Consider the following 20,935-nt stretch of genomic DNA (forward strand, 5'->3'; position numbering starts at 1 on the left):
TATATTTCATGTATATGTGTATATATTTGTATATAAAATGATATTCTGTTTTTAAATAAACAGATAAAACCTTTTCTGTCTGGTTCCTGTGTTTCCCTTTGAACTGGATAAGCCATAAGTATCATATGCTGAGTCTCAACACCATCCTTCCTGTGCTCCCAGGCAACGTAGGGGCAAGGGAGAGGGAAAGAACTGGCTTTCACAAGGCCTTCAGCCATTCTGAGAGTCTTCAGATTGGAGAGTGGGGCCATGACCCCTTTTGGGGTAGCCAATGCCTTTGTTTGCAAAGTGTTCTGAGTTTTATTGTGCTGGAAACTTAACAACAGCTGTGTGAGGCAGACAGCAGTGTACCCTTTTTACAGATAAAGAAACTGAAACTTAAGTTAAATGAGTTCCACAGACTGATTAGAGCTGGAAGAATTTAAAGGTCACCGGTCTATGTCCTTCATTTTCAAAGGAATGGAAACTAAGGCTCAGTGAAGTAATCTGGCTTGACTGAAGTGACAGGGCCATCAGAGGTCTCCTCCATCCTGGGTGTGCTCTGCATGGTCCTTTCCTGCCTTTTTCACAGGCAAACCTCAGGTCTCCCTGTCCCATCTAAGAATGTTGGTCTCTAAGAATTTCAGTCACCTGCTCACACCCTAGGCACCATCACTCCACCCCAGTCTGACATCACCTCCCTTTGACCAATGGATGAAGTCTCAGCAATGGATGAGGATGTGAGTGTCAGCTACCTCCCCCACCCCAGGCCCTGTGGTTACAAAGATGCTCTAACAGGAAGCGGGTTTGAAGAGCTGCACAGCTTCCTGCCCCCCTAGAGCTGTGCAGGGCAAGAAGGGCTAGTGCTTGGCTGGGCCACGAGACACAGTTTCATGCCAGGGTTCCGGGAGCTTCCTCTTCCATATCCACTTCCGTGTGGCCCTGGACCCCAGAGGCAAGTGCTGCTGTCTGTTGCCCAGGCCGCCCTCCACCCCTAGTTTGGAACCCAGCCCCCCTGGGGCAGGACCAAGCCTAACTACTGATTGGGATCCAATGGGGGACTGGTAGGTCAAAGGTCTTGGGGGACAGAGGTGGCTGGGCCAGATCCCTGGGGCTCCGGCCATGAAGTCTCGGCAGAGAGGAAAGAAGAAGGGCAGCTCCAAGGAACAGGTGTTTGGGTGCGACTTACAGGAGCACCTGCAGCACTCAGGCCAGGAGGGTAAGGAGGCCAACTCAGAGCTGAGGGTGGGGGGTGGGCACTAGGTGGGCATCAAGCTTCTCCAGTTTGATTTGGTCTGATGGGAAGAAACAGCTTCTGAGTCTTTTTGGGGAAGAGCAGTGGCCCAGGGCCACCACCCAAGAGCTCTCTGAACAGGCAAGACAGGAAATGTGGCTCAGAGAAGAAGGCTAAGAGGCTCCCTTGTGTAACTTTTTGGGGACGAATGGCTGATGAGGATGAGAATGAGAATACCTAGGGATCCCTGAGGAGGGAGGATGAAACAGGTGAGAGGATGGCAGAACATGGTGACTGGGGACAGAGGGAGGGAACAGATGTGATAGTGTGACAAGAGTGACTGAGGGGATAGTAGATGGCCCTGGGTCCAAATAAAAGGAGACAGAGGCGTCCCAGAAGGACTGAAGATGTAACCTGGGGAGAGAAGAAGGAGGCATCCTAGCTGGAGAGCAGCACCAAGGGACAGGGACCCAGCCCTTCTGCACCCTTGCTGGGCCACAGGACGGTATGGGGAAGGAGTTGCCCACTTCTTCAGAGTGTGCAAAGGAGAACCAGGTTTGAGGTAGAGGACCAGGGGAGAAACTGTCAATACGAGGAACACGAGAAGAGTGGAAGATAGGGCCTTGGTCCTGGTTTGAGCTGGAAGTGGAAGTTGCAAAGGAGAGTGGGTGTTGAGTACTGCCAGGAGCTCCCCGCCTGAGTTGCTTTACAGCAGGCTTGGAAGCCAGCAGGACCAGGGACAAAACTAGGCTGACCACTGTGTCTGGCATGCAGTAGTCATGCAAAACCATTTCTTAACTTGATTTGAAACTGAATGAAGATATCCTGACGGTATAGCCCAGCTTGTTTTCAGCACACTGAGCACCTTACAGAGAAGGGCACAGCTCCCTCCACTCCACCCCACCCCAATCTGTCATTTCCTCTTTGTCCCCTTCTCTGGCTGTGGTGCCTGCAGTGGAGGGAGGGTGATGGTGGTTCCCAGCTCATTTCCTGCTCTTAGCCCCGCCCTGGTGTCCCCAGACATCTCCTTCCCCTTTTCTCCTCCCCCAGAGGGCCCCCATCCCTACTGGCCTCCATTAAGGGAAAGCCCAGGCCCAAAGCAAGAGTGTTAAACAGCTGAGGCAGGTTTTTCTGTGCCTTCCTCTATCTCACTGGGCTGAGTGGATGCTGTATGGACTTCCTTTACAGTCATTCCTCTCTAGATAATGATTCTTTTTAAAAAAATTTAAATTTACTTTAAAATTTTAAAATCTTTTATCATTATTTACTTTGCATGTGCATGGGTGGGGGGGTATGAAAGTCAGAGGACAATTTGCAGGAGTGGATCCTCTTCTAACGTGGGTGCTGAGGATCAAACTCAGGTCATCAGATTTGTCATCTCACCTTTACTGACTGAGCCATCTCCCTAGTTCCAGTTTATGATATAGTCTTTTTGAGTCAGGGTCTCCCTGTAGTCTCAGATGGTCTGGCCTCAAGTTCACAAAGATCCCTCTGCCTCTGCTTCCTAAGTGCTGGGATTAAAGGTGTGCATCACTATGTACCAGCACTAGGCCATATTTCTTATTTGTGTGCATTTACGAGTATGTGGGTGCATGTACCACAACGAATGTGTGAAGGCCAGAGAACAACTTTCAGGAGTCAATTCTCCCCTTCCACTATGTGGGTCCCAGAGACTGAATTCAGGTCATGATAACTGGTGCCTTTTACGCCCTGAACCATCTTGCCAGCACTAGGTAATGATTCTTGACTGAGAACCATATGAGTTAGTTGGGGAAGATGTTCTCCTCCTAACTCTTGGCAAACCCACAGACAGCCTAGATGCCGCCGCTATGATCCTCCAGGCTTCCATCTGCATTTCCAGCAGGTGAAAGGCATTCTCTCGAGAGGGATAAGCATCTGGTTTCTGGGTTCTAATTGCAAGTGATCCCAGAGCAGGTGAGAAGCACTTTCTGTCCCTCACCTGAACTTCACTTGAGCCCAAGGGTGGAGGGATGGATCTTGAGTACCAGAGCAGCAGTGAGAATCCCTCCCCACACTCAATCCATCCCGGTACAGAGAGGTGAAAAGTGTTAGAACTGAGGGAGGTTGGTTGATGACAGTGTCTCTCTTTAACCCAAGACCAAACAAGAAAATGAAAGCCCAGACCAGGGAGATCATCTATTTCTGGTGAATTGGTATCCCCAGATCATCTGGGTTTTCCCCATTCTTACAACCCTGCTCTGTTTCAGACTTCTTCCCTAGCACTTTGCCCTTAAATGAATCTTTCTTCTCTAAGCCCTAATATATGCTTTGATACCTTGCTTAGGTTTCAGGTTCACTGTAAGTTCTTCTTCCTTGATTCAACCCTTATCCTTCAGAATGCCACTTTGACTCAATCACCCCAACCTTGTCTCTAAATTATATCTCTGACCTCATTTATCTGATATATCTCTCCAGCTCCCCCATATCTCTGACCCTGTTATCTCCCCCATCTCTTGACCAATTCATTTCCTCTATGACTCTGCCGCCTTAAAGTCTTGCATAATCTTTTTAAGGACCTGCTCTGGAGGTTCAAAATAGTTGAGATGAATAGGATGGAAAGACTTGGTTTGGTTTGGACCTAGGAGTTTAGGTGACAGTGGACTATTCATTTATTTTTATTTTTTATATTTTTAGATAGGTTCTTTCTATGTAGCCCTGGCTGGCTTTGAACTCATGATCTTCTTGTCTCAGCCTCTTTAGAACTGAGAGTACAGGTGTGTATCACCAGGCCCAGACAGGAGATTATTTATAAATTAGCAGAATAATGTGGTGGCTAAAAGAATTGGTGTAGCATTAGACACCCAAAAGCAGAGCAGTTGCTTCAAGGAGGGCCACCTCATCTTTCCTTCAGTACTGATGACAGGGGTACTGGCAAATGGAAACAGGTTCTGAAAGGATGGACAGTAATCCACAAGGCTGGGACTGAAGTGAGGTAAAGAGCGGTAACAAGGGCATAAAGTTTAAGGAACCACTCACTTTTGTAACCCTTAAAATTTTTACCTTGGAGACTTCCTTTGCCTCATCCAAGTTTTGCCTATTCTAGGCAAAAGGACAAAGGATCTGAAAACAAAGGTCATATGAAGCAAGTTGAAAAGTAGTAGTTAAGCATATGCTTTAATCCCAGCACTCAGGAGGCAGAGGCAGGCAGATCTTTGTGAGTTTCATGCCAGCCTGGTCTACAGTCTACATAACAAGTTCCAGGTCAGCCAGAAAGTCGTTGGTGGGTTTATTAACTATTCATTCCATATTTCTATCCTATAAAAAGTTTGGGATGACTTCTAAAACCTAACACTACAAACACGTAAAATGAATGACTAAAGAAATTGGCTTAAAGTGGAATCAAGATGATTAGTACCCAGAAATTTGTATCGAGTGATTCTATATGATTGCTAGAGGTGGGCTTAGAAATACCTACTAGTTAAATTCACATGAAACTCATAAGGCTTTTAGGGAGAAAATATAGCTACTTTTCTAAGACAGCTTTTTCTGACACTGACAAATGGAAGGAATTTCTTTGGTGAGTTCCAGTGAATAAGTCCCAGTGTTTTGTCATAGGCAATATCCCTGATTAAATCTCTTAAGAGATGTCAGCTATTCTTTTAACTGATCAATTAATTCACTGTATAACCTAGCAAACATTTATTGGGTACCTGCTATTTCACCACAGTGCTAGACACTGAGAAGATACTACCATTTATCAGGAGGTGTAGATATAAAACACAAACATATAACAAATATAAGTACTATAATACAGAGATGAGCAAAAGCCTTTGGGAACTATAATACAGATATAAGCAAAGGATCAGAATTGATGGTGATGTTTTTTTTTCTCTTTCCACCTATGTGTATGTGGTATATATACACATATGTATGTGTGTTCATATGTGTGTGGAGGCCTGAGGTTGATATCAGGACTCTTCTTTGGTTACTTTTCAATTTACTCTTTTTGGAAGGACCTCTCAATCAAGCCCAAAGCTCCCTTGATATAGGTAGTCTAAAGCTGGGCCACTACACCCATCCAGCATTTATGTAGATTCTGGTGATCTGAACTCTGGGCCTCTTGCTTAACCTTGGAGCCATCTCCCAAGATCCTGGGTTTTCTTTTAATCTTTTTGAGACAGGGTCTCCCTGTAGCCCCAGCTGTCCTGGAACTCACTATGTAGACCAGGCTGGCCTTTAACTCACAGAAATCCGATTGCCTCTGCCTCCCAAGTGCTGGGATTAAAGGCATGTGCCATCAGGCCCAACAATCCTGTTTTGTTTATTGAGATCCCATTATGTCGTAGGATGGCCTTGAATTACTGGGCTCAAATGATCCTCCTGCCTCAGCTCCCCAAGGAACTAGGATTATAGACATGTGCCATTTTGCCCAGTGATGCTTAGAGTGTTTTGAGGAATGAATAGTTACCAGGCAGATGAAGAGGGTATTTCCAGAAAAGAGAATAAGATGTTTTAGTTCTGTGTTGTTACAGCAAAATATCTCAGCCAGTTGAGTGTGGAGGCACAGGCCTCTAATCCTAGCACTCCAGGGGTAGAGGCAGGTAGATTTCTGTGGGTTCGAGGCCAGCCTAGTCTACATAGTGAGTTCCAAGTCAGCCAGGGCTACATAGTGAGGCAGACAGATAGACAAACAATAACTTAGCTGAATAACTTATAAAGTGGTTTATTTGATTCATGATTCTAGTGGTTGAAGGGTCCAAATAGAACATGTTGACATACTGACAAGGGCTCTCTGGGTGTATCACAGGGAGATATAAAGCAAATTGGCTGCATATCAAAGGGACCAAGAGTACGGAGTGCCCTTGCTTATGACAACCTCTTATAAGACCTGATCCAGCCATACAAGACCTAATTGACTCCAAAGAGAGTATTGCAAGGCTTGATAGGCCATACCAATAAGCCCAGTACTGGAAAAGAGGATCTTAAGTATGTAGCCAGCCTGAGCTAGATATAAAGACCATGTCTCAAACAACAAGGATGCATACATATTAAAAGAAAAACAGGGAACTGGAGAGATGGCTCTGTGGTTAAGAGCACTGGCCTTGCAGAAGACCTGGGTTTGAATCCAAGCACCCACATGGTGGCTAACAACTGTAACTCCAGTTCCAGGGGATCTGATGCCCTCCCTCTTCTGTCTTCCATGGGCACTGCACAACACTGGTGCACTTACACACATGCATGTATAACACACTCATACACACAAAATAAAAATAAATAAATAAATTTTTAAAAAGAAAAAGTAAAGCAAACTGGGGCTAGAGAGCTGGCTCAGCAGTTAGAATACTGGCTGCTATTAAAGAGGACCCAGGTTTGAGTCCCAGCACCCACATGGCAGCTAACAACTGTCTGTAACTCTTGCAGAGGATCTATGTTTAGTTCCCAGCACCCACATCAGGAGCCTCACAACCCTCTGTAACTCCAGATCCAGTAGCATCCAATGCCTCTGATCTCTGCAGTAACCTGCACTCATGTGCCTATATCCCCCAACACGCACAAACACATACACATAATAAAAAAAAAATATCCAGGCAGGTGGTTCACATCTTTAATCCCAGCACTCAAAAGACAGAGGCAGGTGGATCTCTTTGAGTTGAGTTCAAAGACTAGGCCTGGTCCACATAGCAAATCCAAGGACAGCCAAGGCTATATAGTGAGACCCTGTCAAAAAAACACTTAAAAGAAGTATAACTGAGAGAAATGGATAGTATAGAGTAGCAGTGGGCTCCTCTTCAGTGCAGAGGTCTATGCTGAGGCTCAAGGACCAAGGGACAGATATATTAGAGAGATTGGCAAGTCCAACCTGATCACCTGTAACAGCCTTTCTGATGAGTCTTTTTTTTTTTTTTTTTTTTTTTTTTGTCTTTTTGAGGGGTCTCCCTTTAGGCCCAGCTGTCCTGGAACTCACTATGTAAACCAGGGTGGCCTCAAACTCACAAAGATCCACCTGCCTCTGCCTCCCAAGTGCTGGGATTAAAGGTGTGTGCCACCACGCCCAGCTTCTGATGAGTCTTTTTATTTCATAAACTTTGCCCTCAATATAAGTGAACCCTCTTCAATGATGCTTCCGTTTCTCAGACCCCTTCCAGTCTTTAGCTTTATAGACTTTTTTTCTCTGCCTATCTGTGTCTCCAGTGCCCCAGGTACTAAGGAGCTGTGCAGAGTTTGTTGAAGAGTATGGAGTTGTGGATGGGATCTACCGCCTCTCAGGGGTCTCTTCTAACATCCAGAAGCTTCGGTGAGTCAGACAGAGTGGATGGGCTCTATGGCCAAGGACACCATGGAGTCATGGTCAGAACTGTTGGGGAGAGCAGGAGGAGGGGTGAGGGGAAGTCGGAGAAAGAAACAGCTGCTAGGTACTGTTCTAGGGAGGAGCTCTAAAGTCTCCTCAGGCAAGGTGGAGAATACAAGTTCTCTCCCAACACACACACACACACGTACACACACACACACACACATGTACACACACACAAACACACATGCACACTCTCACACACACATGCTCACACAGCAGGAGGAGGGGTGAGGGGAAGTCGGAGAAAGAAACAGCTGCTAGGTACTGTTCTAGGGAGGAGCTCTAAAGTCTCCTCAGGCAAGGTGGAGAATACAAGTTCTCTCCCAACACACACACACACACGTACACACACACACACACACATGTACACACACACAAACACACATGCACACTCTCACACACACATGCTCACACACACATACTCAGTACACACACACACACACACACACACACGTACACACACACAAACACACATGCACACTCTCACACACACATGCTCACACACACATACTCATACACACTCATACACATACACTCTCACACATACTCTATTCCCAAATATACCCAGTCAGCTTTAAAAAATGTTAAATATAGAGCCGGGCATGGTAGCACATGCCTTTAATCCCAGCACTTGGGGGCCAGAGGCAGATGGATCCCTATGAGTTCAAGGCCAGCCTGGACTACATAGTGAGTTTCAGACCAGCTGGGGCTACAGGGAAACCCAGTCTCAAAAAAAAAAAAAAAAGAAAAGAAAAAAAAGTTAAATATAATTTTAATTTGCATACTATAAAATTCACTGTTTAAAAATGTACAAGTCGGTGGGTTTTAGTTAGTTTATTCACAACCTTGTGCAATCATCACCACTAATTCCAGAACATTATACCATCCTTCAAAGAAACTCTGTACTCGCTAGAAGTCACTCCACATTTCCTCTTCACCTAACTTCAAATTGACTGTCCGTATGGCTCTGTTTGTTCTGAATATTTCATATAAATGGAATGATACAGTATGTGTTTTTGTAAGTCTGGTTCTTCATTTAGAATGCTTTAAAGGTTCATGCATGTTGTGGCATGTACCAGCATTTTATTGCTTTCTATGGATGAATAAAATTCTCTGGTATAGCTATGTCACATTTTGTTTGTCTTTTCATCAGTTGAAGGCTATTCAGTTTGTTGCCACCTATTGGTTGTTATGCATAGTTCTGCTACAAACATGTACAAGTTTTGTAAACATATTTTCAGTTCAGTTCTTTTGAGTAAATGCCTCAGAGTGGAATTGCCATATGGAAACTTCATGTTGAACTTTTTAAGTAACTGCCAAACTGTTTTTCTTAACAACTGTATCATTTATATCCCTGCCAGAAATGCATGAGGGTTCCAATTGTTCCACATCCCTGCCAACGTTTGTTACACAGTGCTTTTTATTGTAGCCGTCTTGTGGGACTGAACTGATATGTCATTGTGATTTATATATGTATTTCCTAGTAGTAAATGATGTTGAACACCTTTTCATGTACTTATTACTCACTTGAATTCTTTTGAGAAATGCATATTCAAATCTTTTGCTGATTTAAAAAAATTAAATCATTGAGTCACAAGAAGAGTTCTTTATATGTTCTGAACACTAGACCCTAATCAGATGTAGGATCAACAAGTTATCTTCTCCCCAATCTGTGGGTTGTCTTGATTGTCTCTGCCTCCTCCTCCCTCTCCTCCTCCTCCTCTTTTTCGTCCTCCTCCACTTCCTTTTCCTTCTACTTTTTGTGATGGTGGTAATTTTTTTTTTCTGTCTTTTTGAGACAGGGTTTCCCTGTAGCCCCAGCTGGCCTGGAACTCCCTATGTAGACCAGGCTGGCCTTGAACTCACAGAGCTCCATCTGCATTTGCCCCCTTAGTGTGAGGATTAAAGGCATGTACCACCATGCCCAGCCATTCCTGTCTTTTCATATGGGTGCTGGGGATCCAAACTCAGATCCTCACGCTTGTGCAACAAGCACTTTACCAAATGAGACTTCACCTTTTTTGGGGACAGTCTTATTCTGTAGTCCAGGCTGGTATGGAAATCCTCCTGCTTCAGGCAGATTTGTGTTAATCAATTTATCTATTTTTTTTCCTTTGGCGGTTTGTATTTTGGGTATCATTGCTGGCTAATCCAAACAAGGCCATGAAGGCTTATGTTTGTTTTGAGAGCTACACCCAGGTCAAACATGGTGGCACAAACCTTTAATCCCAGCCCTTGGAAGGCAGAGGCAGGTGGACCTCTGTGATTTTTGAGGCCAACCTAGTCTACATATTGAGTTCTCGGCCAGCAGGACTATATAGGGAGGCCCTGTTTCAAAAAAAAAAAAAAAGAGAGAGAGAGAGAGAAGAATATTATATCCGTCCTATTTTACACTTACTGAGAAGTACATTTCCCACTTCTACTGACTCCTTCATACCCCTTCACTGCTAATTATACTGCAGTGACATCTCTGGCATCCTCCTGGTTGGTCATGCACAAATCCACTTACCTTATAAACACACCTATATTCACATTCACATCTATACATCAATATATAGAATGCCTAATATTTGCTGATGATTATGGAAAAACATATATGAATATGCCAGCAAATATATATATGTAAATGTATATATGTGTGTATATATTTTTATATGTATATCTCAATGGTCCCCTTTCAATTCTGACATATGTTCACCCATGACCCTACCTACCTGCAGCTTACCTCTGTAGTTCTGACCTCTCCCCATATTTCCACTGCCTGACATCTACCACTCCTGACCACTCTACACCTCCCCAGGCAGGAGTTTGAGGCAGAGCGGAAGCCAGACCTTCGGCGGGATGTCTACCTCCAGGACATTCACTGCGTCTCCTCCTTGTGCAAGGCCTATTTCAGAGAACTGCCAGATCCCCTCCTCACTTACCGGCTCTATGACAAGTTTGCTGTGAGTTAAGAGACAAAGGGTGGAAAACAGAAGGGTGGAAGACAGGGTTCAAGGGCAACCACTTCAATTTTGACATCCCAGGTGTGTCACAGGCCATCTAGAGTCACAGTGCTCTTGGACAACAGTAAAGCATTATCAGGGAAATCCGGGAAAAGATCTCTCCTCCCCAGATCCTCCTCCTAGCCTCACCAACCTCTGTTAACCCTTGTCCCTTTTCTCTTCATTTTCTGGTCATGGTATCCTGCCCCTAAGGCCCACACACTGCACACAGCACAGTGGTAAGACTTAGGAGGTAAAGGGCAGGTTGTCAGAGCTGGAAAGCCTTGGAAAGCACCTAGACCAGAGTTTCCCTACACTTAAGAGAACAAGAATGCTTTTTAGAAATCAAAACTGTTTTAGGAATGTCCCTCCATCAACTGCCATTATATCTTAAACAGCTTTTGCACACAAACACGCACATACATACAAAAAAAACACAAAAAACAATAAACAACAAAAAAAACCACATGGTAAAAATGGTATCCTGAATTGAGTAACACTTTTAAAACAAAGTCCCAGCTACTTTGGAGGCTGAAGCAGAATCACTGCTGGAGCCCAGAGTTGGAACCCAGCCCAGCAACATAACAAAACACTGTCTCCTTGCCAAAAGAGGTTGCAGTTTATTGAGGACAACAGCACTAAGAGGCCCTGAATAGCAGCCACACCCTGCTCAGTCCATCCAGACTAGCCTGAGTGGGTAGAAGCCTTCCTGGACACCTTGAAACAACTCTGCAGTCCTTAGAGCAACCACAGGGTGGGAACATTGGTACATCCAAGGGCCAAGGAGGACACTGAAGCAGGGAGTAACAGTGAATTGCCCAAAGTCACAAGATTATTAAGTGACAGAAATAAGATTCAGCTGCAGTCTTTTGTGGGCTCCATATTTAAAGCTTTCTTCTTGTGGTTTTGGGTATTGAACCCATGGTCTTGTGGATGCTAGGCAAGCACTCTGCCACTGGGCTACATCCTAGCCCCCCTCCTTTTTTAGATGAGGGTCTCACGTCATTATGCAGTCCAAGCTGCCTCCTGCCTCTGCCTCTAGAGTGCTGGGCTTATAGGCATATGCCACCATACTCAGCCTGAGACTGTTTTCCCTATTAGGGTGGGACCAGGTGGAATATAGCACAGATTATTTCTGAGAGTTTGATTTGGAGCTCTGAGAAGTAAGGGGGCTATCTCTGAGTCAATGTCTCCTTATACACTTGTCCCCAATCAGGAGGCAGTGGCAGTACAATTAGAACCGGAACGCCTGGTCAAGATCCTAGAGGTGCTTCGCGAACTCCCAATCCCAAACTACAGGTGTGTGGGGTTCTACCCTCTGTACTCCAGGGACACCCCCAGCCCCACCTACTGCCAGTTGGTCTCTCTACTAGAAGCCATGCTTGACCCTCCCAGCTTTTGGGTCTCAACCCAGCTCCTGCTCAGAGTGTTTCTTGTATGATCCCTGCCTCACTTTTTGCAGGACTCTGGAGTTCCTTATGCGGCACCTGGTCCACATGGCCTCATTTAGTGCCCAAACCAACATGCATGCCCGAAATTTGGCAATCGTGTGGGCCCCTAATCTGTTGAGGTGGGTACATGTGCGAGCAGTGTGTGGGGATCCTGGGGGAGATTAGCTTCTAGGAGGCTAATCTTTCTGTTGCAGGATATACCAGAATAGATATGGAAAAGGATGGAGGGTGGTCTCATAAAACTCAGTGAAGCAGGAAAGTTCAGAAGTAGTGAAGTAGTCTGAGGTCCATTAATTTGTGTCTACTCTGAGATCAAGTAAAATCTTTATTTTAAAAAAATTGCTTATTGGGGCTGGAGAGATGGCTCAGTGGTTAAGAGCACAGGTTGGCCCCATTATAGGAAGATCCTGTCTCAAAAAGAGCGAAAAAAAAAAGAAGTAAAAACTTTTGCTTTTTTATATGTATGTATATTTTACCTGCATGTATATCTGTGCACCACATGTGCCTAGTGTCCAAGGAGGTCAGAAGAGAGTATTGGATCCCTTAGAACTGGAGCTACCAACTGTTGTTGGCTGCCATATGGTTGCTGGGACTGAACCTAGGTCCTTTGCAAAAGCACTCAGTGCTCTTAACCACTGAGTCATCTCTCCAGGCCTGACTCCCAAGTAAAGTTCTTAAAAGCAAGGCCTTTGTGTTTTCCTATATTATATCACTGAGTTCAGGGACTGGCATATGATAGGTCCTTCTCAAACATTTTTTGAACAAATGTCTTACAATTTATTCAGGAACTGGATTGCATGTCACTCACTATGGCACAAAGCATTATGAATTACAATTCTCATAGCCTGCCTTGTGCCACAGTGTAAGGAAGCATGCAGGGAAAGTAGAGATTAATCCTGAGGGAGCCAAGGCATCTTCCTGAAGAAAGTGGCATTTGAAACTTGAATCATACTGTGGCTTTAGGCGGTGGAGATGGGGTTAAGGACAAGCAAGGGAGCATATAAAATATTTCTGGAAGAACTTAGATAGTAAGGTGTGAGCCAGGCGTGGTGGCACATGCCTTTAATCCCAGCACTTGGGAGACAGAGGCAGGTGGATCTCTATGAGTCCAGCCTGGTCTAGTGAGTTCCAGGAGACCCTGTCTCAAAAAAGACAAGAAAGAAAGAAAGAAAGAAAGAAAGAAAGAAAGAAAGAAAGAAAGAAAGAAAGAAAGAAAGAAAGAAAGAAAGAAAGAGAAAAGAATAAGTAGTAAGATGTGTTGAGACTGAGAGAGAATAACTCCGCATCTCTACAGGTCTAAGGACATAGAGGCCTCAGGCTTCAATGGGACAGCAGCATTCATGGAGGTGCGTGTGCAGTCCATTGTTGTGGAGTTCATCCTAACCCATGTGGACCAGCTCTTTGGGGGTGCTTCCCTCTCTGGTTAGTGCCCTTCTGCCCACTACATATCACTACCCTCTGTCGAGGAAATCATGCCATAGAAAGCTTCAACTTCTTCTCAGCCTTTTGACCAAGATCAAGTGTAGGCAACCTTGAAAGTCACTTAGTTTTGTTGTCTCATTTTGAGATAAGAAAACTGTGTCTCACAGAGTTTTGGGCAACTGTTACATAGTAAGGACACTGGAGAGATAATAGTAGAGTTAGGACTGGAGAAGACCTCTTCAGTCATTCTAGTAGACTGACCTTTGTATCACCATCCTGGATCCCAAGGCCAATGTCTTGTAATCTTTTGGCCCTCTTTGTTCATGGGAACACCCTCTTGAACTGGACATGGAAGGATTGTCTCCAGGTACCTCTGACTATATCCTAAGCCTGGTAGTTAGGAAGGGGGAAATGAAGAACTAGGGACTTGAGATCCCTTTCTTGGCTTTGTTCTTGGCTGGCCAATTCTTTTTCTTTTCCTAGCTGATATGGAGAGTGGATGGCGATCACTTCCAGGGACGCGGGCATCAGGCAGCTCTGAGGATCACGACATACCCAGGTCTCTTCCCTACCACCTGCCTAGCATTTTACAGGCTGGTGATGGACCCCCACAGATCCGGCCCTACCATACTATCATTGAGATTGCAGAGCACAAGTAAGGCCTCCTTCCTGGGCTCTCCTCCCTGGCAGTGATCGTTAGGCTCTACCCCACACATCTCTATTATCTGCAGGAGGAAGGGGTCTTTGAAGGTCAGGAAGTGGAGATCTATCTTCAATTTGGGTCGCTCTGGCCATGAGACAAAACGTAAACTTCCACGGGGTACTGAGGACAGGGGTAAGTCTGGGGGATGGGGCTCTGGGGTTCTGCTGGGGGTGTGAAAGGTCCTGGTGCCATGAATATTTATATTTTTCAGAGGAAAAATCTAGTAAGGGGACACTGCGGCCAGCCAAAAGCATGGATTCACTGAGTGCTGCAGCTGGGGTCAGTGACGGTGAGTACATGTGTGGATGGCTGTGTATGTGCATGTGCCATGACAGCAACAGCACAGGCCTGTGTGTATACAAATGTGGTGAAATGATTCCAATAATTCCAAAAACAGTGAATGTCTATTATACAGCAGCCTCAGAGATACATTCCAGGTTTACACTCTAATCTGTGAGTGTATTCATGAGTATTTGTACATGAAGGAAACTCTGTGTGTGTGTGTGTGTGTGTCTGTGTGTTTGTATACATGCATGTATGTGGCAGAAAATGAAGAACTAGGGACTTGAGATCCCTTTCTTGGCTTTGTTCTTGGCTGGCCAATTCTTTTTCTTTTCCTAGCTGATATGGAGAGTGGATGGCGATCACTTCCAGGGACGCGGGCATCAGGCAGCTCTGAGGATCACGACATACCCAGGTCTCTTCCCTACCACCTGCCTAGCATTTTACAGGCTGGTGATGGACCCCCACAGATCCGGCCCTACCATACTATCATTGAGATTGCAGAGCACAAGTAAGGCCTCCTTCCTGGGCTCTCCTCCCTGGCAGTGATCGTTAGGCTCTACCCCACACATCTCTATTATCTGCAGGAGGAAGGGGTCTTTGAAGGTCAGGAAGTGGAGATCTATCTTCAATTTGGGTCGCTCTGGCCATGAGACAAAACGTAAACTTCCACGGGGTACTGAGGACAGGGGTAAGTCTGGGGGATGGGGCTCTGGGGTTCTGCTGGGGGTGTGAAAGGTCCTGGTGCCATGAATATTTATATTTTTCAGAGGAAAAATCTAGTAAGGGGACACTGCGGCCAGCCAAAAGCATGGATTCACTGAGTGCTGCAGCTGGGGTCAGTGACGGTGAGTACATGTGTGGATGGCTGTGTATGTGCATGTGCCATGACAGCAACAGCACAGGCCTGTGTGTATACAAATGTGGTGAAATGATTCCAATAATTCCAAAAACAGTGAATGTCTATTATACAGCAGCCTCAGAGATACATTCCAGGTTTACACTCTAATCTGTGAGTGTATTCATGAGTATTTGTACATGAAGGAAACTCTGTGTGTGTGTGTGTGTGTGTCTGTGTGTTTGTATACATGCATGTATGTGGCAGAGGTGGCTAGTGGCTGTATCTGCAGAGAGGGAAAAGGGTCCACTAGGTATGTGTGATAGAGTGACTTTGCCCTGCTGACTGGGTGGAAAGTTTGCAGTACTGGCCAAGGAAGCTGGGCCTGGTACTGTCCAGACTGTCCTGCCTCTGAGGTTCAAGAAAGCAGAGTTGTTAAGGCCTCTCCTGAGCTACCGAGGCCCTTTGGAGGTGAGGCTATTGACTACCTGGCCCTCTCTCTCTTTCACAGAGCCTGAGGGGCTGGTGGGACCCAGCAATCCCAGGCCAAATCCACTGTTGCCTGAGAGCGTGGAGAACAATTCTATGGAGGCAGCAGAGGGTGAACAGGAGCCTGAGGCAGAGGCACTGGGTAGTACAAACTCTGAGCCAGGCACTCCACGAGCTGGGCGGTCAGCTACTCGGGCTGTGGGTAGCAGTCGTGCAGAGCGCTGTGCTGGTGTCCACATCTCAGATCCCTACAACGTCAACCTTCCACTACACATAACCTCTATCCTCAGTGTGCCTCCAAACATCATCTCTAACGTCTCCTTGGCCAGGCTCACCCGTGGCCTTGAGTGCCCTGCCCTCCAGCCCCGGCCAAGCCCTGCCTCTGGTCCTGGACCTGGCCCTGGCCTTGGCCCTGGCCCCCCAGGTAAGGATCAAGCGATTGTCTAGAGCTAGAAAGTTCTAAACTAGAACTTTAGGCTGATGTTCTGGTGCAGGGGATGTAGCCTGCGCAGGGCGGAGGCCTCAATACTCAGGCTTTGGGTTAATTTCCTGAAGTTGCCTTCCTAAATTCAGAGTTGGGGAATTCAGTAATATTATCAGGTTGTATAAAGTCCATGCAGAGAGATCTCTGCCAGCTTTCAAGTCACTGATGTTCCCAAGAATAGGGATCTGTGCCAGACACATAAGGGATTTACTAAGTACAAGTGAGGATATGCATAAAAGATGATGTTAAAACTCATTGTAACATTAATATTAACAGCTAACACTTATCAGTATGTGCCAAGGGCTGTGTTAGGCACTCTTCAGGCATGAGCTCATTTCATTTGCTCATAATATGATGGCATAGGTATTGTTATTCTCATATTACAGCAGTAGAACCTGAAAGTTAGGTTAAACAATTTACTACTGATTTAAGGAGGAAGAGACAAAGCTAGGATCTGATCCTTGCTCTGATTCCTATTCTCAAAGTGTCACTAATGAGAAATCCTGAGGCAATATAGGACACAGGGTAAGTATGTGGCTTGTAGAGTTAAGTGAGTTTGAGTTCAAATTTTGGCTGTGCTACTTTTTAGCTTTGTGATCTTGGACAGACTGCTTAATCTCTTTGAGCATCAGTTTCGTCATATGAAAAATGGGGGTAAGGGGCTGAGGAGATAGTTCAGTTGGTAGAATGGTTGCTTAGCATGCAAAAAGCCCTGGGTTTGATCCCCAGCACCACATAAACCTGTTGTGGTGGCACATGTCTGTAATCCCAACAATTAGGAGGTAGAAGCAGGAGGAATGGAAGTTCAAGGTCATCCTCACATCCTCAGCTACATAGTGAGTATGAGGTCAGCCTGGGATGCATGAGCCCTGTCTCAGAAAGTGGAGGGGGAATAATACCCTACAGAATATATTTCCTTTTCTTTCTTTTTTTTGAATTATTTATTTTTATTTTATGTGTATGAATGTTTCACCTGCATGTATGTAAGTACACCATGTGTGTGCAAACCTGCAGAGGTCAGAAGAGATCATTGGATCAGCTGGAACTGGAGTTATGGACAGTTGTGAGCCACCACGTAGGTGCTGGGAACCAAACCCAGATCCTCTGGAAGAGCAGCCAGTGCTAGAGCCATCTATCTAACTCTCTCTCTCTCTCTCTCTCTCTCTCTCTCTCTCCTTCTCCTCCTCCTCCTCCTCCTTCTCCTCTTCTCCCTCCTCCTCTTCTCCCTCCTCCTCCTCTTCCTCCTCTTTTTCCTCCTCCTTTCTTTCTTTCTTTCTTTCTTGCCTTTATTTTTGTGTGTATATGTGTATGTAGAGGTACATTTTCATGTGTGTGCACATGCATGTAGGGGCCAGAGGACACTGTCTTCTTCTGGCACTGTCCATCTTTTTTTTTTTTTTTCTATGATAGTATCTTTCACTGGCCTAGAATTTACCAAGTCAGCTAGGGTGGTTGGCCAGCTATCTCCAGGAATCTGCCTGCCTCCCCCTCTCCAGCACTGAGATCATAAAAGCACACTTCCACACCCAGTTTCTTTTTACACAGGTTCTGGAGATCAAACTCAGGTCCTCATGTTTGCAAGGCAAGCTACCTTATGAACACAATGCTTGGCACATGGTAGAGAATTTATAAAGATAGCTATAAATAGTTAGGCATATTAGTCTTGGAGGATGAGTCATGTAGACTATCTATTATATGCTGGGAATGTTGGGTTCCTATCATATAAATGCTAGGAAGACCCATATTGGAAAGGGTCAGGACTGACCTCAATTTTTGTATTCCTGGAACTGCCTTTTCCTTAACAGATGAGAAGTTGGAGGCAAGCTCAGTCCCAGGTCCCCTGGCTAACTTGGACCCAGCAGACATGACTCCTGCCCTGGAGGACTCCCTGTCCCAGGAGGTGCAGGATTCCTTCTCCTTCCTAGAGGACTCAAGCAGCTCAGAGCCCGAGTGGGTGGGGGTGGAGGATGGGGAGGTGGCCAAGGCAGGAGCAGCAGGAGCAGCTTTCTCCCTTGGGGAGGACGACCCTGGGATGGGCTACCTGGAGGAGCTCCTGGGAGTTGGGCCTCAGGTAAGGAAAAGTCATGCTGGGTTTGTGGGTGGTATGGAGTCCAAAGAGTGGACAGGGCTACCTGGTCCTGAGTCACAATGCTATACTTACAGGTGGAGGAGTTCTCGGTGGAGCCACCCCTGGATGATCTGTCTCTGGATGAGGCACAGTATGTCCTGGCTCCCAGCTGCTGTTCCCTGGATTCTGCTGGCCCCACACCTGAAGTGGAAGAAGAAAATGGGGAAGAAGTCTTCTTGAGTGCCTATGATGATCTAAGTCCCCTTCTGGGGCCTAAACCCATGAACTGGGAGGATGTAGAGAGTCTGGAGGAAGGGGCAGCAAAGTGTGGGAGACAATCTCCCACACAGGCTGAAGAAGGGCAGATGGGCTGGGAAGCTGGGGAGGAGGAGGCTGAGCCTGGAAGCACATCAGAAAACAGGGAAGAGGCAGAGGCAATTCCAGAGATAGAGATGGTGGTTAGAAAGGCTGGTGAGGAGGGAAGGGAAGCTGAAGGAAGCCAAGAGGTAAAGGTGAGTTTTGAAGAAGGGAGCAGTGAAGAGACAGAGGCCAAGGAAGAAAATTCCAAATGTCAAGAGGTTGAAAATAGAGAGGAGGCTAAGGATATGGAGGAAACAGGAAGAGAACAGGGTAAAGACAAGAAGGAAAGAAAGATGGAGAGAAAAGAAGAGGCTGAGAAAGGAGAGGAATCCCCAGCAAAAGCTGGAATGCATCTAGAGCATACAGCCCAGGAACACCTGGTTGCTGGGGAGAGCTGGGAGGTTGTACATAAACAAGAGGCTGAGGAAGGCAGAAAGGATGAGGTCAAAAGTCAGAGGGGGAATACTGACCACAAGGCAAAAGAAGACCAAGGACATGAAGACAGAAGTCTAGAAGAGACAGATGAAGGACAAGCAGAAGTCTGCAAGGAACAAAGGAGTACAGATGAAGAAGCTGAAGGTCAGAGTGCTGGTGGTGACCATTTTGAAGAGGGAACCCTCTCTGAAGCGCCAGGTGTAGAGTCCCTGGAGGTTGACAGTATGGGAGAGGTCAATGCAGAGTCTTCTGAGATAGAACAGGACTCTCCACAGCCCCCTGAGCCAGAGGTGATGGAACCTGAGGAACAGCTCAGCCCTGAGGGATGTGATTTGTGTCCCTGTCCAGTTGGTTCAACAGGTGGTGTGGGCATGCGCCTGGCTTCCACCTTAGTTCAAGTTCGACAGGTCCGCTCTGTGCCGGTAGTACCTCCCAAACCACAGTTTGCCAAGATGCCCAGTGCAATGTGTAGCAAGATCCATGTGGCACCTGCAAGCCCATGTCCAAGGCCTGGTAGGCTTGATGGGACTCCTGGGGAAAGGGCTTGGGGGTCCCGTGCTTCCCGATCCACTTGGAAGAATGGAGGTAGTCTTTCCTTTGATGCTGCTGTGGCCCTGGCCCGGGAACGCCAGAGGACTGAGGCTCAGGGAGTTCGGCGGACCCAGACCTGTATTGGGGGTGGGGATTATAGCCTCAACCTTAGACCCTCTCCTTGTAGTATGATCCCTGCCCATTCTTCTCGACCCCTTAGCTGCCTAGAACTCCCACCTGAAAGCACAAAAGAGTCTGAACCCCGGAGTCGACTTAGTCTTCCCCCTAGAGAACTTCATCCCCCTGTCCCTCTTCTGTCCCCCCAGCGCCGGACATATGCATTTGAAACACAGGGTGACCTTGGGAAAGATGAAGGACTGTGAATGGGACCAGCTTACTAGACAAGAGGAATCATAAAGTTATCTTGAATCTCTGGAGTCCCTGACTAAGGTGTCTTTTTTCAGCTTCAGCAGCTGAAAACCAATTCCAGGGGGTTTGGTTCTCTAGCAACTTGTCTTAACCATGAGAGGCACTGCCTTGGTGGGTTTACTTGAGTTTGTCTTAGACACAAAGCACTTATCTCTTAATAGAGTCCCAAGCAATACAGAAAGGTCTTGTTCCCATGAAGTTGTGGTCATCAACCAAAAGAAGCATGGAGTAGGTAGAAAACTCAAGAGGTTTCTCAAAGTGAAATACAGAGGAGAATTCCAGCCAAACTCCTGCCCTCTTCCGAGGCTGTGAACTTCTCTTAAGGGAAGCCTAAGGTAGAGGTGGGGACACAGGGCCAGATGTAGAATCTGCCCATCCTGCTTTGTTCCTAGATCCTTGAATATCCCCTGACTCTCTTAGCTCCAGATCAGGAGAAACATGTTCAAGAAGTTCTTTCAAGTCCTCAGTGTTTGCTGAAGGAAATGGATGACATCTCTTCCCTTCAATTAATTTGCAGAAGTCCTGGACAGATCTCTCTGGCATTTCTTTTTACCATTAGAATGATTTCTTCTCATTTTAGGAAAAGAGAATGGCATCACTCTGGCCCTGCACTAGCTCTTCACACAGGCTGAGGCCATAGACTGTCTCATAATAAAAGTTGTATTTTTACATTTAAATGTTGTGGGGACTTATTGAAGTTTTGGGTAAAAGGTATCACATTTTCATGTGGCCAAATGTATGCCTCACTCGTTCTTGTTTGGATAGTCTTCCTCAGTTGTCATGGAAACCAGTGGCTGAAAAGTAGAACTGGGTTCATGGTGGTCAAGAAATGGGGAAGAGAAACTTGTATTTACATAATGTTCATCTAATGCCAGGAATTGGGCTATATTTCTGTGTACATAAACTTTGTCCTTGATTTTATTTAATCCATAT

The 20,935-nt window shown here is 46.0% G+C and overlaps 1 protein-coding gene across 1 annotated transcript; it reads left to right on the forward strand.

Annotated features, from left to right (window-relative positions):
- The first annotated feature begins 828 nt into the window (after positions 1-828).
- Arhgap30 (Rho GTPase activating protein 30) lies at positions 829-20,640 on the forward strand. Its single transcript, XM_017801928.2, has 12 exons — positions 829-1,198; positions 7,367-7,469; positions 10,327-10,471; positions 11,727-11,809; positions 11,973-12,080; positions 13,256-13,383; positions 13,867-14,038; positions 14,115-14,218; positions 14,298-14,375; positions 15,718-16,119; positions 17,985-18,250; positions 18,343-20,640. The coding sequence occupies exons 1-12, from the start codon at positions 1,102-1,104 to the stop codon at positions 19,954-19,956; spliced, it is 3,300 nt and encodes a 1,099-aa protein (XP_017657417.1). The 5' UTR covers positions 829-1,101; the 3' UTR covers positions 19,957-20,640.
- Positions 20,641-20,935: the final 295 nt, after the last annotated feature.

Source organism: Nannospalax galili, unplaced genomic scaffold (genome assembly GCF_000622305.1).
Source record: "Nannospalax galili isolate Female #2095 unplaced genomic scaffold, S.galili_v1.0 scaffold484, whole genome shotgun sequence".
In the NCBI taxonomy this organism is placed as follows: domain Eukaryota; kingdom Metazoa; phylum Chordata; class Mammalia; order Rodentia; family Spalacidae; genus Nannospalax; species Nannospalax galili.